The sequence below is a fragment of the Carettochelys insculpta genome, chromosome 3 (assembly GCF_033958435.1).
Source record: "Carettochelys insculpta isolate YL-2023 chromosome 3, ASM3395843v1, whole genome shotgun sequence".
Lineage (NCBI taxonomy): Eukaryota > Metazoa > Chordata > Testudines > Carettochelyidae > Carettochelys > Carettochelys insculpta.
This window is the reverse complement of record NC_134139.1, coordinates 109128666-109152437: the sequence shown is the minus strand read 5'-3', so window position 1 is coordinate 109152437 and position 23772 is coordinate 109128666. Positions and strand designations below refer to the sequence as shown.

At 46.6% G+C, this 23772-nt stretch overlaps 1 protein-coding gene across 3 annotated transcripts in view; it reads right to left on the bottom strand.

Annotated features, from left to right (window-relative positions):
- SAMD3 (sterile alpha motif domain containing 3) overlaps nt 1-23772 on the bottom strand; it is an 89652-nt gene that overhangs the window by 25571 nt on the left and 40309 nt on the right. For all 3 annotated transcript variants that reach the window (XM_074988767.1, XM_074988768.1, XM_074988769.1), the window contains 3 exons: nt 23072-23257; nt 15654-15738; nt 2631-2798 (listed from right to left, as the gene is read on the bottom strand). In XM_074988767.1, the coding sequence (XP_074844868.1) occupies nt 2631-2798; nt 15654-15738; nt 23072-23257 (439 nt within the window). The remainder of the gene's footprint in view (nt 1-2630; nt 2799-15653; nt 15739-23071; nt 23258-23772) is intronic.

Genomic DNA, 23772 nt, shown 5'->3' with positions numbered 1-23772 from the left:
GAGGAAGACAAAACACATCCACAAAAATTTGCCACTTGCAATGTTCATAACATTATGGTGAACAGTTTCTCCTTTTTCCTTCCACATAAACTCAACAGCAGAGGCTAAGTAATGGCTTAAAGCAGGGTTTCCCAAACTTTGTATAGTTGGGACCTGGGTTTTTTCCGTACCTTTTTTTGCTGCCCAAAAATATAAATGCATATTTAAAAAAATGAAAATTGTATACATTTTCACTGTTTATTATTTATTCACAATAATAATAGTACATAGTGATAATCTATATGTTTTCTAAGGACGGGTATTTTTTTCCCCGAGGACCGGTGCTGGGCTGCAGACCACACTTTGGGAAATGCTGGCTTAGAGCACTGTATTAGAAGAAGCAACCCTGTGCTTGGGTGGCAGAGGAGGAAAGGCGCATGACTGCGTAAGCCACTGGAGCAGAGAGAGCAGTGGGTTTTTGTCTTCTAGTAGGAAAGGTGTGGTATGCACTCCAACATATTCCCCTGTTGGCACTGCAGGAGTAAAGCTAGAACCCAAACCAGAGACAGCTCGTCTAAGCGAGCGAGTTCCATTCAAAGAACTACATTGGCACTTTCCAAGCACTGGCCGAAAAATTAAAGCTGCCTTTTACCATGAATGAAAGGAAAGGGCAGATTGTACCTTCTCCATTATGTAGTGCCCAATACAAACCACAAGAAACAGAATATTTTTTTTTCTCTCTTTAGCCTCTTTTGGGATTTTCTGAAAGAACAACAACTTTCAACTGGAACAAGCAGCCAGAGACGTGTTTATTTTTACAAGTAGAGCTCAAAAAAGAGAATAAACAGAAATTCGGATGTTCCAAAATTAAGATGAATTTCTGGATTTAAAATGTCAGTAATCCCCAAATTACAATTTACGTAAAAATGGTTTAAAAGAAATACCCTCCTTGTCCAATGAAATACCTACACGTCCTAAACTGATACAAGGAAGGAAGTATATAGATCAAAGTGGAGGCCAAATATTTGACTGTGTGCCTTTTTAAAATATTGACAACTTGGTTAAAGTGTAATTATATTTTAATAGCAGCATTGACATAAGTGGTATGAGAGATGGCAAAACATAACAAAACATATAATGCATTTATGACAGTGCATACATCAATATTATCTGACTTTATGTCAACTTACCTGATAGTAATGACTTCTTACAGAGAGAGGGAATTCAGTTCAGAAAGATGCAGCACCTGCATATGTACATTCATAAGCACCCTATGTATCCTGTATATTGGTACACAGACTATTTTTGACATAGCACAGATGGAATCGTGTGAAAACATAAGGGCACCAATTATCCGCTCAAATGTACATGGATGCTTATTTGCATACAGAGGGCTCTGCTGTGGCTGGACCTGATGCCTGCAAAACTGTAGGCCCTGGGCCCGAGTCTCTGTTATGCTACACTTGGGGCAGTCATTATATAGAGTCCATAATACAAGCAAAGCGTGTGATAAGCACTAACAGAGGGAACTTTTTGTATACTCAGGATGGCCAAACTTACTGACTGTCTGAGCCACATGTGACAATCTTGAGAAGTCTGAGAGCCAAGGCACGTGCCTGCCAAGTCATGGGTCTTCTGCCCCATGAGAGGTGTCTGCTGGGGCTTGGGACTTTAGCCCTGCAGAGACAAGGGGTCGTGGGGCTTAACCCTTGGGGAAGGTGCCTGTCTTGGGCTTTAGCTCTGCTCCTGCTCAAGCACCCCGGAAGGCTGAAGCCCCAAGACCTCCCTCCCGCCTGAGGGGAAACTGGAGGTGATGTGGGGAGGCACTTGGGCTCACATCCCCTCCCCCCAAATTTACATGTGCCACAGGGCTCCCTGCCTGGCAACTGCTAGAGCCAGCAAGCTGAGAGTTGTGCTTATGGGGGTAGGCAGCAGCCAACAGCTGAGAGCTGCTGCATTAGCTCTCTCCTTGTGGCGCTAATGCCCCAACCCCTCTCTGAAGCTCCCAGCTCTTTGTTGCTGCTTCTCCGGAAGGAGCTAACACCTCGAGCTGCAGAAGGGGGCCCCGAGGGAAAGAGAGGGGTGTACGCCAGGGGAAGACATGACTCAAGCTATTGGCAGCGGGCAAACCTTTACATTGTGCCCCTCCCTTCTCAGCAAGCACCCAGGAGGCAGAAGCTCTGAGCTCCTTCCCCACCCCACCCCCACACACACAAAATCTGGTACAAAGAAAATGGCAGGGCCCAGGGGCAAGTTTGGCTGTCTGAGTTATACGCACTGCATTTAAAATGTACGGGCACATGCTCTATCCACTCTGCCCTAGTGCAAACCTCTTCAAAGGTGCAGGGCGTCAAGAATCAACACTCTTCGTGTTCCTCTGACCACAAGGGCTACTCAGATTACGTGCCACTGTCAGCACTTGAGTCCCCAGGAAGGAAAGGGTCCCAGCACCCACCTGCTTCTCCGCTGGCCGCAGGAGTTAGCCATGTAGGAGGAATGCTCTGAGTGGAGCCACTCAACGCTACCCTGTGCTGCAGATGGTGGCTTACTACTACACTGGAACGCAAAGCCATTTGCAGGAAGGACACAAAGGTACCATTCACATGATATACGGGTTAACTTTCCCTTTTAAGGAGAACCGAAAAGCTTACTTTTATCTGCACCATTTGGATTTCATCGCATCCTTTTTCAGCAGCAGACTTCTTTGTCTGTCCTCGCCTGTGACCAAACTTGCATTTGTTCCTCATCACCTGCTCATCATCTTCAATTGGTCTCCGTACATATTTGAAGCGATCTTTAAGGGCTCGTTTCCATAGCAACTGCATACAAAAACCCACCATCATTAGAATCCATCAGGAGTTTGCTCCACTCTCTTAAAGCAGGTTATTATCTACTATTTCTAGACAAAGGAAAAACTGACAAGGACTGCTACGTGCAAATTTTTAGCATGCTGCTTTAACTGCACAGACAGTTTACGTACTTGCGCACCTCTGCCCAACGTGCAAAGGCCGTCCCAAAGAAAAGCAGGCGATCACAGCATGGCCCTGAAAACACGCAAGCTGTAAAAATGCTACACCATCAAATCTGTCTCCTAATATCACCCAACAGCATCAAATTAGTATTTTACACTTTTAGAGGATCTAGCAACATCAGAGAGAAACACTGACCCTACAGAAAAGGTTAATGAAATTTACTCTTTGCTGTTTACTTGCATTTAAGTCCAAATCACTGCTCCAACTTGAGTTTCCCTGGAAATACCTGTGGTGTTCTGCCTTCTAAGAGAACTAACACAAAACTTCACATTTGAAGCACAGCAAAATGTGGAGAAAGCACCTGGGTTTTCATTTCATCTAGTCAAGACACAGCTTGAAGCAGACCTATTTCAGAAAGGCTCTCTTAATTTACAAGCACTTACTTTAGAATTAATAACTCCATTTATGCCTCAATAAGCCCCACACCCCCACCCACAAATCTCCAACACTCAACATGGTAGGAGGAAATGCCAATTGCTGCTCTTGAAGAGCGTTATCCTAGATAAATCTTGTATTATTCCCAATAATAGGGTAGCTGAGCAGCATCTGAAAAGTGACAAATCCCAGACGATGATGCTAATTTTGACAAGTGGATCAACGTCTGTTTGTAAAGCCCTCCAGACCGAGTTGCTGTTTATCCTATTACTCACATTTCTTCAGTGAACGGAATGCAGTAATTTTTTCATAACGGTCATCTCTTCCTGACTCTATGGAGGCCTCACGTCTAAAGACAGACTGGAGTTACATAGATACCTGTTGTGCCCTTAGATTAACTTTGTCTGTATACTATGTGAATAAGTGGACAGTGCATCTATGTGAAGTGGTCTGTAATTAAACAGTAGAATATCATACCCTCATGCAATTCAATGAGAATCATTCTGTTTCACATTTTCCTCAGCAGATGTGTCTCTGCAGGCAACCAGATGAAAGGTGTTGTCTGAAGTGGCTGAATCTTCTTTCTCCATCCCCCAGGTTTACAGGAGGAAATTGTTCTGTTTTCTCAGGAATGTGAGTCATCAAAAATATTTTTGGGTCATCAATGGAGTGATATATTTGATGCTTGTGGAAGAACTTTGGTCATGTTTTTGTGTTAACATGTAAAATTTTCAGCCTAAGCCAGTTTTCTCAGCAATGCCTCACAACACTCTGAAAGCCAAACTTTCAGAGAGCTACTTAATTACACTGGAGCTGGTTAAGATGGTGTAACCAAGGTTGATATACTACCAGATTTTTTAAAAGTACATAGTTATCCAGTGGAATTTTCAAAACTGCTCACGCACCTAACTGCACACTTTAGAAAATCCCTCTATCTTCATCCTGTGACAGCCATAAGTATTTATATTTGGTGTCAGTCAACCTGCTTGTTATGTGCCCAGAGAATGTAATGGAAACATCTTTTTTAAACAGACAAATAATTCCTAACTTGGCATTTATAAAGTATATTTAATTTCTGACATTAAATAAATATTTGTGGGACATAATATATTTAAACGTGCAATACTCTGCCAAATTGAAATATCATTTGAGTTGGTTATTTTGCAGTTTTTTCTTTTAACCTTATTTTTGTCTTAAACATATTTAGCTGATTTTTCAGTAGCCACCTGTGTAGAGCTTTAAATCTCTAAGTTCAAAGTCCAAAACACTTAGATATTTCATCCCCCTCCCACCTCAAATAAATTGAAAGTTTAGCTAACTTGATTTTTATAATGCAGTTCCCATAAGCTTTCACAAACCCCTTCTCACACAAACTGTTTAATCAGTTGAGATAAGATTGCCATTACATATATTTATCCTGCTTCCCAAGTGTTGGTTTGTCAGTGAGATGTGTTCTAGAGAGCAAGTGGAGGTGTCTGTCTTGCCATTCGTAAATGGAGTTAATAGGTAGCCCACTGGGTCACTTTACATTTACTAACACTACCCAGCCAGAGAGACTAGATTTGTCCTATTGAGAGGAGAGGAAATGAGGCTATTTTAATTATTATAGCTGGTGTCAGGAAGTGTCCACGGGAATCACAGGACAAGTGCTGCAGAGCCACTGGTAACTGACAGCTGTGCTGCAGAGTGGGTCTGTGTCTTTCACATGTGCCTAAAGAAGCAGACACACAAAAGTGAATCAAAAGAGCAAGCTGCTCTGTCGACAGAGAGCAGCCAGACTGCCCAGCCCTCTCTCAACAGAACAGCTGACCGGAAGCTCTACAAACAGGGCTGCCCAGTGAACTGGAATCCCTGTCTGTTGACAAAAGGGACACAGAGCATCTACATGGCCATTTTGTCTGTAGACGCAATCTATCAACAGAAGCTCTGCCAGGAAATCCCTTCTGACAATGACTTCTGTCGACAGAGGCTTCTTGTGTGGATATAGCCACTGTGTTCAGGATAATCCCAGTGGATAGACCAAAGACCACTACAATCCAGTCTTTAAAAGAGTATAACTGTAAATTGGAGTTTGTTTAAGAAGAAAATCTACCCCAGTGCCATCCATCCAAAACTCTAAGTCCCCATGCAAAACAAGTTTTCCCAAGCTGCAGCCTCTCTCTTTTTCCCTTGCCCACCAAGCCAGTTAACAGACCAAAAATGTAAAACAGAAATTTCACCCTCAGCAGCTTTAGTTGCACTTCCACGGAAACTGCTAAGAGCCCCTTCTCCCTGCCTTAGCCCAGCAGCGCTGCTGTCAGCTCATGGCTGGTCAGTTTCCCGGGTCCTGCAAGTGGCAGCCACTCTGGGAGCCCTGGTCAGTTTCCCAGCTCCTGCAAGCCTGGGGAGCCTGGAACCAGGCAGCAGCCTGGTTCCCGTCTCCTCCGCAATTTGCGCAAAAATTTGAGTTATACATGCGTTGCAGGAAGACAACCCACACATAACTAGAGGGTTTACTGTACCTATTCCTTAAAGAAAAATTCCCAACCATTCTGGCAGCCAGAAATTCTTTGCGTATGAGATCAAATAAATGTAATAACCAACCCCCCTTCTACATACCAAGAACTCCATCTGGCATAACTCAAAACTCTGTATAGGAAGCAACACAATCATTTAGCCAGATTCAGTTAGGAAAGGGATTTTGACCATCAATCAACTTATTGAAAATGATACCTTCCTCCCTTTTACAACATAAAATCAATCCAGAGACTGAGGAGGATTGGCAACACCTCTAAGTTAAAACATGCCTTCTAACACCTGTTTGGCCCAGACCTCTGTGCTAACCTGATCCATCTGGGGACTGCTTTTGTTTCTACAAATACTATTGATTGCCAAATCCTACAGCAAAATTATATGCACACTTGGCCAGCAAAGTTGAACTAAAATATGTACTTCCTGAACAAGAAATTCTCTGCTAACCTATATGAAAACAAATTTTAGCCAGTTTGTCTGTTCCTTGGACTGCCCTTTAAGATTAATTCCACAAAAAATCATACACAGGATGCACTAAACCCTTCTCTAAATGTTCAAAACAGGTGCTGTTTGGTCAGATAAATATTGGTGCTATGATTCAGCAGTGCTAACTTAATCTACATGCTCTGGGAATGCTCCAATACCTATAGGTTCTGGACAGAACTTAGGGCAGGTCATCAAATTAAGGTACACAACTAAGGTGCACTACTATACAGTCGGGGGTGGGGGGACCTCCTATACTGTGTAGGGAAAGTACAGGACCAGCTGGTAGAGCAACTCCTGGTGCCCCAAAGACATCTGGGGGCAGTGACTGACTTAGCTCATAGCCATCTGTTTGGGGGTCACCCCGGGGTTGAAAAGACCTTAAACCGGATCTTGCGGAGGTTCTTTTGGCCTAGGGTATATGTAGAAGCCTGGCGTTACTGTGCCTCCTGCCCTGAGTGCCAGCTGTATGGACCGCAGCCACATCTGAGAGCCCCATTGGGGCCCCTACCCATTATAGAGGTCCCCTTTGAGCAGATGGCTATGGATCTAGTTGGCTCACTGGAGAAGTCAGCCCGAGAATGCCAGTACATATTAGTGGTCCCGGACTATGCCATCCGATATCCAAAGGTGGTGCCCCTGCATAATGCCCACTTAAAGACTATCATGAGAGAACTGGTACAGATCTTTGCCAGAGTAGGAATCCCCCCCACCGCAGAGCTACTAACAGACCATGGTACACCCTTTGTCTCCAAACTGAGGAAAGATTTGTGCACACTGCTCCACATCCGGCCCTGAGGACGTCGGTGTACCACCCATAGACAGATGGACTCATTGAATGGTTCAAACACACCCTCAAAGCTTGATCTGCAAGATAGTGAGCTGGAATGGGAGAGACTAGGATGCCCTACTCCCATACTTAACGTTTGCCATCTGGGAAGTTCCTCATACCTCCACAGGCCTTTCTCCATTCGAGCTATTGCATGGGCAGAACCACTGAGACATCCTGGACCTCGCCAAAGAGACATGGGAGGAGCAGCTGAACCAAGGGCGCAATATCATCAAGCATATCCTCCAGATGAAGGACCGGATTGCCAAGGTTACGCCCATCGTCCGGGAGCACCTGGAACAGGCCCAAGAAACCCAGCAGGCATGCTATAACCAACCGACGACCATTTGGAAATTCAAAGTGGCAGACCGGGTGATGGCATTGGTCCTGACAGCTGAGAGCAAGCTCCTCGCCCACTGGCAGGGCCCCATGAAGTGGTTGAGGCCATAGGTGAAGTAAATTACAAGGTTCGACAACCAGATTGTCGGAAAACTGAGCAGATCTACCATATTAACTTACTAAAACCTCGATGGGACCAGGAAGGGCAGCCAGCTGCCTTGAGCATGTTGGCGCCGGAGGAAGGCCAGGAGAGGCAGATGGGAAGCTCTCCAGAGCTTAACACCAAGCAATGGAGGGCAGGTCCTCAACATGTTGAAACAACACTCAGATATGTTTTCAGCAAACCCCGGATGAACCACGGAGGTGGAACACCACATTGTCACCAACCCAGAGATAAGGGTGCATGTGAGGCCTCATAGACTCCCAGAGGTGAAATGGGAGGAGGTCCAAAGGAAGGTGCAGAAGATGCTGGAACTGGGTATTCTTAAGGAGTTCCATAGCCAGTGGTCCACACTGATCATCATGGTGCCTAAGCCAGATGGCAGCCTCCAGTTTTCTAACAATTTCCAAAAGTTAAAATAAGTGTCCAAATTTGACACATACCCCATGTCACATATTGAAGAACTGACAGGTTGACTGGGAAAGGCCTGCTTCCTGTCTACCCTTGACCTGACCAAGGGATACTGGCAGATTCCCTTGGCCAGGGAAGCCAGAGAAAAGACATCCTTTTCCACCCCAGAGGGCTTATATCAGTACACCATCCTCCTATTTGAGTTACATGGAGCCCCCGCGACATTCCAGCAGCTAATGGAAAAGTTATTATGGCCACACTGTGCCTATGCTACAGCTTATCTCGATGACACTGGTATCCATAGCCCAGACCAGGACACCCACCTGAAGAAAGTGGAGGCAGTGTTAAACACCCTGAGGGAAGCCAGCCTCACGGCAAATTCAGCAAAATGACCTCTAGGGCTAACGGAATCAAGATATCTGGGGTACATCGTGGGAAGGGGCGTAGTGAAACCCCAACTAAACAAGGTAGCAGCAATGCATAAGTGGCCTCAGCCGCTCCAGAACAAACAGGTCCAGGCATTTCTGGGACTCGCGGGGTATTATCATATGCTCATCCCCCGCTTTGCATCTACAGCATGCCCCCTGACAGACCTCATGAGGCCCTGTGGCCCCGACATGGTGAACTGGACCCCAGCGGCAGAAAAGGAGCTGCTGGATTTAAAGACGGTTCCGTGTAGTGATCCAGTCCTTGTTGCCCCAGATTTTGAGAAGGAATTTTTTACTACAAACTGATGCCTCCAACGTGGGCTTGGGAGATGTTGCTGCCCCAAATGATCGGGGAAGAAGAACACCCTGTCCTATACCTGATCCGCAAGCTCCTTCCACGAGAGTGGAATTACACCATCATCGAAAAAGTGCGTCTTGCGGTAAAATGTGGGGGGGTGGAAAGCTCAAGATACTACCTCCTCGGTTGGAAGTTTACCCTTGTTCACGGACCACGCGCCCCTGCAGTGGATGCACAGAAACAAGGACAGGAACGCAAGAATAACCTGGTGGTTCCTGTCCTTGCAGCCATTCCACTTTAGAGTGCAGCATAGGGCCGGGGCCTGGCACAGGAATGCCGACGGCCTGTCCCGGGTACACTGCATCCTGTCCTCAGTAGCCCAAACCCATGGTGTTCAGCTGGGGAGGGGGTATGTGACAGGGTGAGGCCAGGGGAGTGAGTACAAGAGGGAAAAGCAGGGCTGTACTGAACTGGCAGACAGACAAAGTGGGAGCAGCTGGGGAGGAGGCTGCCGTAGGTCAATTGGGACCAGCTGGTCCCACTTACGACTGCCTTTAAAAACCCTTTGCCCAGTGGGTGGGGAGGGCGGTGATTGAGGAGAGCGGTGATTGAGGAGAGCATGGGAGGCGAGTGGAGAAAAACTAGAGGAGTTTTTCTAGGAACAGCAGAGCAGGGGAGGAGTGTTCAGCAGAGAGGGGCTGGAGCTCCTGTCCTGGTGGCCCTGATATTCAACGTGAGTCCATAAAGAACCAGTCACCTGGAGGGAGATAATCCAGGTGCGGGAACATGCTGGAAGAGGTGTGTATGGGGGGGAGGGGGGGGAAATCATCTGGAGAAGTGTCCTAGGGAAAAGAGCTGTGGTGTCCAGGGCAAGGGGAGCCCTTCCCCACCAGTAACAGCCACACAAGGTCCCTGGGGTGGAACCCAGAATGAGTAGGCGGGGCCCACGTTACCCCCAGACCACCACCACCCCCGTCCCAAGAAGGGCAACAGCGTCCTTGCCGTGGGGCCAGTGGACTGAACAAAGGCCTGGAGCCCAGGAATGAGGTTAGCCTTACCACACAAGCAATGCATAACACTAAAGAAAAACAAGATTAGATATTAAGAAACAGACAAAAACATATGCAGAGTACTTTATTTACCAACAGCAGTAGTATTGTACGCTGTAAACTTTTACTGTATTTGCTGTATTTACTTTCACTATACTGTACTTAAGGAAAACATAACTTAAATTTACTTATGGTTAAAATGCTGGTTATTTTAGAGTTCTGTGGGCTCAGCACCCGTTGGTGTCTGATGCCTCTCTCACTATTTCCTTCCATCTTTCCCTAGATGGAAGGAAATAGTGAGAGAGGCATCAGACACCAACAGACGCTGAGCCCACAGTTATTGGTGGTGATGATGATGATAGAATGCTGGATATGAAAGTGTTCACTATGCCATTCAATTTACACTATAGAACAGAAATTCCTATAATTTATCCCAAAGTTAGATTAACTTTTTCAAGTGTTTGTGTGACTTCGGACTTTCAAGTTAGAGGGAGAATGGTTTGGTGGGGGAAGGGGAGAGAGAAGACCTTAAATAGGGTTCATGTACTGGATTTCCCCTTTCATCCCCAAGTAATTTCTACGTAGTGAAACTTGTGCTTCATTCCAAAAGTAGCTCAAAGCTCTTCATTAATGGATTACACAGGCACAGCCTTACATTTAGTACCTTTAAGCCATCTTTTTCTTGAAACTGGAATTTATATCTTAATTCTTAATCACTTCCCACTCTAAATAGAGAGTTAGTAAGACAACTTGCTTATTTCTTTAAAATGGATATCTCAAAAGTTGACTAGCTTTACACAGTGCCTTTTTTCACTCAGCCGGCTCCACATCTCCTCCAGCCTATCCCAGAGCTGGGGCTGCCGAGGCGCTGGTGCACTGCATCAGCAAGGACCAGCACAAAAAAAAAAAAGCACTGGTTTTACAAATTATTTTTAAATTCCCCCCAGCAGAAAGGCATCTTTCTGATTACCTCTCTGCTACAAAAAGTAATGGCAAGTTTTTGTGTAAGGTTCTACTTTTGTGTTTCTCCTACTAATACTGGAGAAACACCTGACCTTTACAAGAACTTGCTGTGTCAGTGAGAGATTCCTAATATCTAAATGACATTTTTTTCTCCATAAAAAGCATTAGTTGCATATTTTCTGCCAAAAGAAGAGTCAATATCTGAAAACTAGACTTGGTTTAAAACTTTACATTAAAACTCTCCTATCAGGAAAATTTTGTTTCACTGGACTCTCCCTTTCCTCAATTTTTAAGATTTTTCCAAACTTTTTTCTTATTTCTGAAATGTCAAGTAATGTCCCTTAAAATTACTGAGTTTTTGTTCCAACCGTTCAGATTCAAAACTCTTCTAGGTTTTTAAAGAATTTTCAGTATTTTGACTTGTTCCAATTCAGAATGGAAACTAATTTTGAAACAGTGACACTTCCTAGGAGACATTAATTCTATTTCCAGTCCACTATAGTGGACCCTGCAGTGGCTAAATGCACATGTTATCACCTGGATAATAGCTTCCCACACCAACCTGGAGTAATAAAGTCAGGGAGCCCATTCTCCTCCCAGAATGGCAAGTGAATCAGCATCACAGTATTTCCTGTAGTATCTGAGTTCTTCACAAGGATGGTATTGACAGGGAGATGCCAGATCAGTAAGAATCAGCATTTGCACCCCACTGGGATGAATGGGGCAACTCACTATTCTCAAAATGATTGCATTAAACTCTCAACAACCTCTGTCCGAGTTTGATGCTTCAGTTACATATAGGTCATATTTTCAAACTTATCCCCACAACCATGTAGGCTAAAAACATATATACATATATATATATTTTTAAGTGAAAATTCAGCATTTGATAAACTACATAACTCCAGGAGCTGGGGCCCATCTGTGGCGACATAACATAATGGTGGGTAGGGGGAACCCCACACCTAATTAACACTGCAAAGGAATTGGGTATTTCATGTTGCAAAATGGAAAAAAGAAAATCTCCTATAGAATCTGAGTCCATTATGCCAAGAATCTACATGTGGTGCTGGTTATAGGAGAACAAAGTTGAATTCCTCTAGCTTTTAAGCCATTTTCTGTAAAGACTGAATAGACTTTTTTTTCTCCCTGTAAGTCACCTGAGCAATCCAGATAACTCAAGTCAGAATCCTTGACAGAAGGGCCCTTGGGTAACATTTTGTTTATCTGTCACCTTAGCACTTCTGTACTACTATTTCCTGAGACCTACTGCATTGTTCACTGTTCAGTGTACTTTCCAGCCACCCTAACAGCACAACCAGTTATCAATACAAACTTGCTGCAAGCTCCCTACTTCATGAGTCTTGGTTGCCCCAATTTCAAATATTGATATATTTGGCTTTATTTTCAGAATCTCTCTCTCAGCCAGGACATAACATTGTTACATTTCTATATATAGGAAAGGATGGAGGCAGCATAAAAAGGAACAATGGAGTGGACTAAAAAGAAAAAGGGAAGACATTATTTAGCACACACACGGTTTCCTATAGTCCCCCCCACTTTTGCCACAGAAAAACTGTCATGGCTTCTGGGTATGAGAGAGAACTTAACTGGGAATATTTTGAAGAAATTTGTTGCCTGGGTTAAAAACAGGGAAACGTGTCAAGTGTAAGCAGTGCAAGAATAAAACATTATAAGAAAAACTGCTGATTGGGAGAAAATGATGTGGATAGGGCTGATTGGATCTACTGGTTAGTACCTTAAATGCTTCACTTTGCAATACACCATTCTTCAAGACTCTTTTTGTCCTTTAGTGTAAGTATGATTTGACAAGTAAATTCCCAAGCTGTTTGCTGTGTTTGATGTTACCAGAAAAAAAAAAAGGTTAGTTTAGCTAATCCATATGGCTTGTTTAAATCACTGAATAGGTTTAGAATCTCTCACTTTCAAGCATACAATACAGAAAGCTGCAGTAAGAGACATCTAGAGTTGGCAGTTGCTAGAGTGTCATTTTCTTATTTTACATTACATAACACATGCCCCTTATTTTGGAACATCATGGCCACAGACCATAAAGGTGATGCCATAAGTCTATTCCCTGTTTTACTTTAGCATATCTCAGCTTTTCCAAGGGAACCCCATTCTATACTTGATTTCACTTTAAAAAAGTGCCAGTGAGTTCAAGGGGGCTTACTCCAAAATTACGTGCACTCTGAACATAATCAGTCTTCGGTTTTTTGATACCTTGATTTAAATCAATCCACCCTGTTCAAAAGTGATGGAGAAACAAGTTTCACTTATAAGAAAATCCAATTATGTGATTGTTTCAGATGTCTCCTGAGATATTGAGCTCATCAGTGTTAGGGGTAATGGTGAGTCCAGCAACTCCATTATTTCCTTCCATTTGGCCAGACTTTTTCAGAAGAGGAAGCATGAAAAACATCATGTTTCTGGTCTTCTCAACCTGACTCCAAGAACGAATTGGGCAAAGATACCTCCTGTTTAAGTATTACGAATCCAGTGTTATAAATTCTTACGATTTTATTATGTTTCTCGCTATAATTGGTGTTTTTTTTGTTAAAGCCCCATCTGCTAGTGTCGTGGGCATACTCAAGAATCTTGGCCTTTCATTTAAAAATAGTAAACTAGTCCTAAAAGCTGCATTAAAATGTAACTCATGGGATCATTAAAAAAAAAAAAAAGGGCAAACAAAAAGAAACCTTAAAAAAAAAAAAAAAGAATATCAATGGTGGGGGGGTTTCTCACTCAAACTTTTAACATATGAGATGAGCAATATTGGCTATGTCTACACTAGCCAAAAACTTCGAAATGGCCATGCAAATGGCCATTTCGAAGTTTACTAATGAAGCGCTGAAATACATATTCAGCGCCTCATTAGCATGTGGGCGGCCGTGGCACTTCGAAATTGATGCGGCTCGCCGCCGCGCGGCTCATCCAGACAGGGCTCCTTTTCGAAAGGACCCCGCCTATTTCGAAGTCCCCTTATTCCTGTGAGCAGATGGGAATAAGGGGACTTCGAGGTAGGTGGGGTCCTTTTGAAAAGGAGCCCCATCTGGACGAGCCACGTCAATTTCAAAGTGGCACAGCCGCCCGCATGCTAATGAGGCGCTGAATATGTATTTCAGCGCTTCATTAGTAAACTTCGAAATGGCAATTTGCATGGCCATTTCGAAGTTTTTGGCTAGTGTAGACACGGCCACTGTGACTCTTCAGGCTGCAACCTGTTCCAGGCATACTTTTGTTGTTTCTTCCAGCTATGTTTCCCCAGTAACTGAATGAAATGTCAAAATAAAGCAGGTGCATTACCAAAACAGAAGCCTTTGCCCCACTCAGCTGCTTCCTCAGTCTGTATTAAGCCACTCCTCAAATACAATTTCTGCTGGGAGGGTGCTAATGAAGTGTCTTCAGTCAATGCAGAAAGGAATGAAATTTATAGCACAGTTTATCCACGTCTACATGTGCAAGGGAAAACTGCTGTTGGAACCACATTTAAAACACATTTTTTCCTGAATTTTTCCACAGTTTTTTTTTAAAATGAAGTTCTGTAGATGGGGCCTTTGAAACACTCCCAGATGGAATCTAATCAGTCTTTACAAAGTAGGCCATAATCAGGGCAATGACTCAAGCATTCACGCTTGCCTTACCGCTTTGACCTCCAGCCTCGGACCTTTGGGGGACACTGTACCCCAGGGAAGCGGGATTCCCCGACACATGGATGGTCTCACTGGGAATTTTGAGCAAAAATAAGGGTGGACCATAGCTCACTGATGTTCCACTTCACCTTTCCCTTCCCCAGATGGGGAGTTTGCTTACTTCAGTATGGTACTTCCCTATTACAATGCCAAATGAAAGGAGAATTAGGAAATTCTCCACTTCTCAGTCATCATGTTTTTCCTTAGATTTTCTGCAATAATTGTGTGGAGGATGTGTTTGTGTCTCTTCCAGCAAACCTTTCACCTCCACCTCTCACAGTCTTTGCTAGGGACTGCATCACATGGCAAGTCAATGATGTGAAGTCAATGGGCCTGAACATTATCACTGGAGATCGCAGATCTGAATTCTGAACTCTGAAAATAAAAAATCGAGTCCAAACCTAACAGTGTACCCTCCTCCCATTCTACTTCCTGATGGAAGCTTAAGAGCTCCATCAGTGGTCTACTGAGTTATTTTGTCCAAATGTACCTACTCTACCACATTTAAAAATATCTCAATGTAATAACTAGTCGATATAGATGGGCACCAGTGAACAAGTTCACTCATGAACAAAACACATTGCAGGAACATCAGGCAAATACCAAAAATATCCATACTGCAATGTTTATGTTACACACACAGAGAGAGAGAGAGGAGGAGAGAGAGAGATTTTCACTGACCTGGCATAAGAGATTCATCACCATGACGTTTTTTAAAAAAGCAGATGTCTAACATTTATGCAATTACAGCTTTTTAGAAAACAAGCCTATTACAGAGAAAGTCAATGCAGGGAACAGCTAGGCAGCTTTCCACTAGTACTTATGCATATATGATCTGAAATTGCTTTTGATAAACAGCATATAATTCAATTAATCCTCTGCAATTGCTGGTGCTTAAAATCAAGTAAACTATTTGGAACACACAACTTTAAACAGAAGCTGTGGCACTAAGCAAAATAAAAACACCACACAATTTGACATTATTTCTCCCTGAATTAGTCTCCCTCTAAACAAACAGATTTAAAAAGTTTCATGTTTAGTAGATATATAAGATAAACTGAAAACTGCATTAAAAATACTTACAAAGCCATTCCCATCCTCATCCAGGAATGGGTACGCCTGAAGCAATGCATTGACGACAACATTATACTGCTGGCTGTTTGGATATCTGTTCAAATAAGATTAAAAGAAAATGTAATAATAGGTGTCTTTTTAGCTCTTTTTTGTCAATGTGGAGTCTGTATTTTAAAAGACTATCGAGTGTTTTGAAAAATACTGTGCATTAACTTACATATTAAAGGAAAAAGAAATTGCCCTAAAAGTAATTTGTGGAAAAAGCCTTTAAAGCAGCTGTTAGCAAACTTTTTCTCATCATGCCCCGCCTTGGATTTCTGAGCCCCCGCCACCTCTTCTTTACCATCATCCAACCCATTTTAACCAAAAATTCAATTTGTAATTTAAAATAAACACAAAGACTTGATATTAAAATGCCACTTAAAATTAAAAATAAGCACATATGGTTTTTCTTGGCTCCTTGCAGGTGCCTGGTGCAGCCCCACCTGGCCAGCTGCCTGAGCCCCACATTGCTGGGGTCAGCAACCCACCTGCCCGCCAGCCACCCAGGCCAATGCCCGCCTGCCCTCCACCCAAGCTGCACTGCTGGGGCCAGCCGCCTGCCCACCAGCTGCCCCATCTGCCCACCCAAGCTGCAGGCCAGCTGCCCAAGCCCCACGCTGCCAGGGCCAGCCACCCGTCTGCCAGCCTGAGCCACCTAAGCCCGGTGCTGCTGGGGCCAGCTGCCCAAGCCCTGAGAGCCACCTGCCTGAGCCCCTCCCCTCCTCCAAAGCCAGACACTGCCAGCCCCCCATCTAACACCATGCTGCTCCTCTCCCTCCTCACCCCAACCCACACTCACTCACCTTTGCAGGAAGCAGCTATATCCATGTGGAACTTCACCCGCTGCATGGTTTTATAGCAGCTGCACTGTCACCCACGTGAAATGGCAGGGGCTGAGAGACAGAAGCAAGGGCCCACTCTCTGGAGACAGGGGGACTGACCAGAGCTAGAGGTGGGGCTGGGTTGCCTCCTGCCCCCCTTGGAATTTCTTCACACACCCCCAGAGGGGCATTCCCCCAAGTTTGGGAAACTATGCTTTAAAGCTTGATCTAAAGTCCATCATTAAAACAGTCTTTTCTTCATCGAGTGTCCCCCGTGGGTGCTCCACAATAGGTGTCGGGCTCGCCCGGTGCAGCAGATCGGAATTCTTCCAGCAGTTTCTCCTGGATTGCGCATGCGCTGGTGCGCGCCAATCCCTTGCACATCCCCGGCCACGTGCGCAATCCAGTCCCCGCCAGTTCCTTCTCAACCGCCATCAGCTGCAGATGGAATCCGCTCAGGCTATGGCCAGAGTCAGATTAGACAGTGTTTCTACGTGTAAATTGTTGTGTTTTTTTTTCAAAAAAAAAAAAAAAGGAGAGAGGGGAGCGGAGAAGAAGAGTGGACGTGAAGGCCAGCAGGCCACCCGCTGCGCTGCAGGCCGGGGTCCGCGATTCGGGTAAACAGGCATGGATAAGGTTCTAAGTACCCTATTAACAGTAAAAGACTCACCAAGATGGCTTCTTCAGGCTTTAAAAAGTGTGAGTCCTGCTGTGAAGCTATGCCGGCCTCCGATGGGCATAGTGAATGCATCCGACGCCTGGGGGAAATCACACGTTACCCAGAAGTGTTCCCACTGTGCTAAGCTCACAGCCAGGGCAAGGAAAGACAGAGAAATGCGTCTTAAAATGCTCTTGTTTGATAAGGCCCTCCAGCCAGACGCGCCGGAGAGGCAATCAGAAGGGCCCTCTGGGTTCCACAAAAGGAAGGCAGCTTCTCTGACCCCCTCAGTGCAAAAACGGAGGAAGCTCTCCCCAGCTCGATCCCTGCCGGCGGTCTCAGCGACGGGGACGGGCGGAGCACACAGCCCCCAGCCGCATACTCAGGCAAGCGGCACCGCGGCAGCGCACGTGGCAGAGGTTGAGCCTCCGATTACAAAACAGCCGGCACGCGCAGCGCCTACAGCGGCGGCCAGGCCAGCTCAGGAACCAGGGGGCACCGCCACAGGCGGCACCAACGGTGCAGGGCCAGCAGGCACAGAGCCCGCAGGCACCGGAGGACGTTATCCGCGCGGCACCGCAGCTGAGCGGGCAGAACGCGGCGCCGAGATCCCCGGCGCGGCAGGGGGCGGTGCCAGCCCCCCAGGGGAGGGGAAAGGCAAGAGCAAAAACCCGGCACCGCAGCCCGTCTCCGGACAGGGCTGCGCTGCTGCTAACAACAAGCTCTCCCCCTGTGCTACACACGCCGCCCAGAAGGCCTGGGTCTCCACCGGCCTATCCAGAACCTCCTTCTCCATTCCTCCAACCAATGTCACCATGGCTTGGGCCACCTTCACCCTTTCTGGGATTGGATCCGCTGGAGTACTATCACAAACCAGTGTCACCGCTATCTGTGTCATCGCGGAGGTCTCGCTCTCCCAGACATCGGGGGTACACACCCAGAGAGTGGTCCAGGTCTCTGTCCCCAGACCCGTGCCCGTGCTGCCATGGTCGTTCCTATCATGCTGGACACAGACACACCAGGCCTACGTCCGGGGCAGGTCCCCCCCGGCCAGCCAATACCCCCGTGGACACTCCCGGGCGGGGATGGAAACTCACTTATCTCAAGGGGAGTTAATTTTAGAACCCCGAGACTTTCCTTCGCAATCCTCCAGCGAGCAAGTACACCATCGACCGCAGGAACCTGAGAGTTCGAGGGAGGTTTACCCTAGTGGTTCCTCCTCATCCTCCCCAGATGAGGCCATGGCCCCCGGGGATGTCACTTCCCTGGACGACCTCAAACAGTTTCAGGAGCTGTTTAAAAGGGTGGCTTTCATGCAAGGCATTCAAACAGCAGAAGTGCAGGAGAAACATCACAAACTCCTGAAAAATTTGAGACCCCCGGCTTCATCCAAAATTGCTATCCCGCTGCACGAAGCCATTATGGAGTCAGCCACTATCATATGGCAGACTCTGGCCTCTGTTCCGCCTATGAACAAAAGAGCGGATAAGAAGTACTTTGTCCCAGCAAAGGGCATGGAGTTCCTCTTCAGTCACCCACAACCGAACTCACTGGTGGTCAAATCGTCCCAGCAGAGGTCAAAGACTTCTCAGTACAAATCGGGGGGATCGGACAAAGATGCCAAGAAGCTAGAGCTGTTTGGCAGGAAGGTATATTCCTCTTCCACCCTGCTATTGAGAATGGCAAATTATGTGGCACACCTAGCGAACCATAACTTCGATAATTACTCCAGGCTTACTTCTCTCATGGATTCACTTCCGGAAGATAAGAAGCCGGTGTTAAAGGCAATTGTGCAAGAGGGCTACGCAGCTTCGAGGACGGGAGTCCAGATCGCCCTGGATGTGGCAGATACGGCAGCACGCTCAACGGCTACAGCAGTGGTCATGCGTAGAGAATCCTGGCTCCAGACATCAGGCATCCCGAGGGATCTACAGGCGAAGATCGTGGATCTTCCCTTTGACACCCAAAAGCTGTTTGCAGACTCAACCAACTTGGTCCTCCACTCCAGTAAGGACTTGAGAGCTACACTTAGAACCCTGGGTATTTATACCCCTCCATATAGGAAGAAAAAATATTACCCTCAGCAAAGACGCTACCCGTACCAACCACAGCGTGCGCAGTATCAACAGGGCTACAACCAAGGGCGACATCAACAGCAGCAACAGTACAGAACTCCCAGGCGACGTTCCCAACAAAGCCATACACCCTCGGGACAGGCCCAAAGGCAACAAGTTTGACGGGCATGTCGAGGTCTGCACTATCACTACCATCGCGCAACGCCACACTCATCTCATGTTCCATCATCGCCTCAGACCGTTTCACTCCCAATGGCAAAAGATCACCGCAGACAAATGGGTGCTGGAGATCATAGCCACGGGCTACGCAATCCCGTTCCAGTCGCTCCCACTGATGAAGCCACCCTCCAGGCCCCACCTCCGGGACGCTGCCCACGAGGCGAGGCTCAAATAGGAGGTGGACCACCTTATGTTCATAGGGGTGGTGGAAAGAGTGCTGGAACAATTCCAGAGGAAAGGGTTTTATTCACGCTACTTCCCCACAGAGAAGAAAACAGGAGGCTGGAGGCCCATCTTAGATCTTCGGGGCCTCAACCGCTACTTGCGCAAGCAACGGATTCGGATGATTACAGTTGCCTCCATACTCACGGCACTGGACAATGGAGATTGGTTTGCAGCCCTCGACTTACAAGATGCTTACTTTCATATAACGATCCACCCGGCACACAGGCGCTTCCTCCGCTTCATGGTCGGCAAGGAACACTTCCAGTGCAGGGTTCTTCCGTTCGGCCTCTCCTCGGCCCCCAGAGTCTTTACCAAAACCTTGGCAGTGGTGTCAGCCTACCTGCACAGACAGGGGGTATTCATATTTCCATACCTGGATGACTGCCTACTGAAAGGAGCCTCGAAGGCAGAGGTCCTACACATGATATACGTCACAGTGGACACGTTTTCTTCGCTGGGCCTAGTCATCAACCTCGCAAAGTCAAAGACCGACCCCACACAGGACATAGAGTTCATAGGGGCACGCATAAACTCTATCACAGCAAGGGTGTATCTACCCGACGCCCGCTTTCGCGCCATCAGTACGCTGGTGCAAGTCATTACATACAGCCCCACGGTGCCGGTCTTAACGTGCTTAGAGCTGCTGGGCCATATGGCGGCAGCAACATTTGTGGTACAGAATGCCAGATTGCACATGCTAAGCCTGCAGCATTGGCTGGTGAGCGTCTACAAGCTGGCATCCCACACTGTTCACAGGGTAGTGTCGCCCACGACAGAGGTGCGCAGATCCCTGGCGTCGTGGGTAAACCCCAAGAACTTGCTAGCAGGGGTGCCCTTTCACCAACCACAAATTTCTATTTTTCTTACTACCGACGCCTCCCACATAGGACGGGGAGCGCACATTGGCAACAAGGTGATGCAAGGGCTATGGTCCCCTGCGGAACAGTCACTGCACATAAACATACTGGAGCTCAGAGCAGTGTTCAACGCCTGCAAGCATTTCCAAGACCACATATGTGGCAAAGTAGTCGGGATCAATACAGACAATACCTCCACTAGTAGTAGTAGTAGTAGTAGGCATCCTTCAGTCTACACAGACTATGGATCGCGCCCTTTAAAGTTTCAATTTAAGACTTCATTTACCTCCACTATGTTTTACATAAATCGACAAGGAGGAGCCCAATCCCGTGCCCTATGTGCGGAAGCAGTCCGACTGTGGAACTGGTGCATCGCCAACAACATTACGTTGAAAGCCTCGTACTTGCCGGGCGCTCACAACGTGAAAGCAGATCAGCTGAGCAGGCGCTTCGCACTCACGCACGAATGGCAGATCCGCGCCGATCTGCTACGACCGATCTTTCATACATGGGGGTTTTCCCCAGATCGATCTGTTTGCCACACAGCACAACAAGAAGTGTCCCCAGTACTGCTCCAGTGCAGGAGTGGGGCGGGGGTCCCTGGGGGACGCATTCATGATTCCATGGAAGGGCCCCCTACTTTACGCGTTCCCCCCCACAGCGCTTATCCACAAGGTCTTGCAGAAAGCCAGAAGGGAGAGAGCACGCATGATACTAGTAGTCCCAACGTGGGATCGGCAGCAATGATTTCCCTTGCTTCTGCACATGTCGGACCGCCCACCGCTCCCCCTACCGGTGGCGCCGGACCTACTCACGCAGGCCCAGGGATCCATAGTGCACCCGAACCCTCAGAGCTTGCACCTACAAGCATGGCTAATCCATGGCTCAGCTCCTTAGAAAGTACATGCACGGAGGGAGTACAACAAGTCCTGGAAAGTAGCCGAAGGACCTCCACCGGGAAGACTTATAAGCAGAAATGGACTCGATTCACAGCCTGGTGTTCCGCCAAGCAGTTAGCTCCCCTTGACGTTCCTATACCAGTAATACTTGAATACTTATTGGACCTCAAGAGGGGCGGACTTTCCTTATCCTCGCTAAAAGTCCACCTCGCCGCTATATCAGCCTTTCGGCATACAGAGGAGGGGCCCACGGTATTTGCCCATCCTATCGTTACCAGGTTCTTGAAGGGGTTGGTAAACCTGTACCCCCCTCGGAAACCGCTTCCGCCATCGTGGAACCTGGACCTGGTGCTCAGCACGCTCACGGGACCACCTTTTGAACCATTAGCCACGGTTCCCCTACGTCTCCTTACGATAAAAACAACCTTCCTCCTTGCAATTACATCAGCTCGCAGGGTCAGTGAGCTTGCAGCAGTTATGGCAACGCTGCCCTGCACAGTATTCTCAAAGGAGGCGGCAACCTTACAGCTGCACCCAGCCTTTGTTCCAAAAGTTTCTTCAGAATTCCATCTTAACGAACCAATAGTTTTACCCTCGTTTTACCCGAAGCCTCACAGCTCCAGCAAGGAGGTACGCCTGCATCTCCTGGATGTGAGAAGGGCGTTGGCCTTCTATATAGACAGAACTAAGTCCTTCCAAAAAACGGACAGACTTCTAGTCTCTCTCGCTCCCAGGTCAAAAGGAGAGGGTCTCTCTTCACAGAGAATCTCAAAGCACATTGCGTCCTGTATAAAAATGTGCTACGAGCTTCGAAAGACTCCTTTGCTGGCCCCGCCTAGGGCTCACTCCACCAGGGCAGTGGCGGCGTCAACAGCCTTCTTTAAGGGCATTGCGCTGAAGGACATCTGTAGAGCGGCAACCTGGTCATCCTATGACACCTTTGCCAAGCATTATGCCCTACATCGGGTATTCCAAGAGGATACCCGCCTCTTGACAGAAGTCTTTTCGGGGGCAAGCTGCACATAAACCGATTACCCACCTCCTTTCTTGGGTTACTGCTGGGTAGTCACCTATTGTGGAGCACCCACAGGGACACTCGATGAAGAAAGGGAAGTTACTCACCGTAGCAACGATGGTTCTTCAAGATGTGTCCCCCTGGGTGCTCCACCACCCGCCCATCCTCCCCGCTTCGGATCTCTGTCTAGTGTCTTTCAGGAGCATCCGAGGCGGTTGGTCAAGGAACTGGCGGGGACCAGATCGCACACGTGGCCGGGGATGTGCAAGGGAGCGGCGCGTGCCAGCGCATGCGCGATCCAGGAGAAACTGCTGGAAGAATTCCGATCTGCGGCGCCGGGCAAGCCCGACACCTATTGTGGAGCACCCACGGGGACACATCTCGAAGAACCATCGTTACTACAGTGAGTAACTTCCCTTTCACTGACTTCAATGGCTTTGGATCAATGCCTTTAACCATTTACAGATTGCAGAGACTGGTTTATTATCACCTGGTAATTTCACTGTTCAATCTTTTTACCACCCCCTACCCCCATGCTCATCCCGAGCCCCACCCCACCAAAAAAAAAAAGAAAAGGAAATAAAAGAAAAAGTAAATGCAAAACTATTGTACTTACAGTGATCCTTCTAGGTATTTTGTCATGTCTGCCTGTAAAAATTCAATGATCCTTATTCTCATGCTATGGTCAGGACATTTCCTTTCTGCTAATATACATTGGACATCATAGGGAAACTCTGGCAAAACATATGAGTTTGTCCATTGTACTGTTTCACATCTTGCAAAAACATGTTTCATATTTTTTCTGAAAAAGAAAGGGTTGAAGATATCAAAGATTATCAGATGCTCAAATAGTTGCTTTTTATCCCTCTCTTGTGCAAAACTAAGCAAAGAGAAAAAATAAACCAAGTGTTTTGATAGGAAAGAATGTAAGGCCATACTGATTAAAATACATGGGTGTTTAAGGCTCTCTAACAGATGCCAATTATTTTTTGCCTTCTGTTTGTTTCTATGTAGGAATAAAGTTACAATGAAAACATGTAACAAAATGAGACAATCCCAATGTTAAAAATAGTTAAATGTTTCATATGTAGTGTCTTAGATCAGATGCTAGAAGGCAACCAAACTTTTTCACTAACTGAAAATACCTTTGGCATGGAACAACACATATGGATGATAATATTAGTTATTATACCAATTAATATTTGGCTCCCAACAGAATGGGTGACAAAAAAATCAGTAACTATATACAAGCCTAGACTCTGAAGAGACTTCCATGTTTAATTTCAAGTATGCTTGTAGCTGCACGAATTCAGTGGT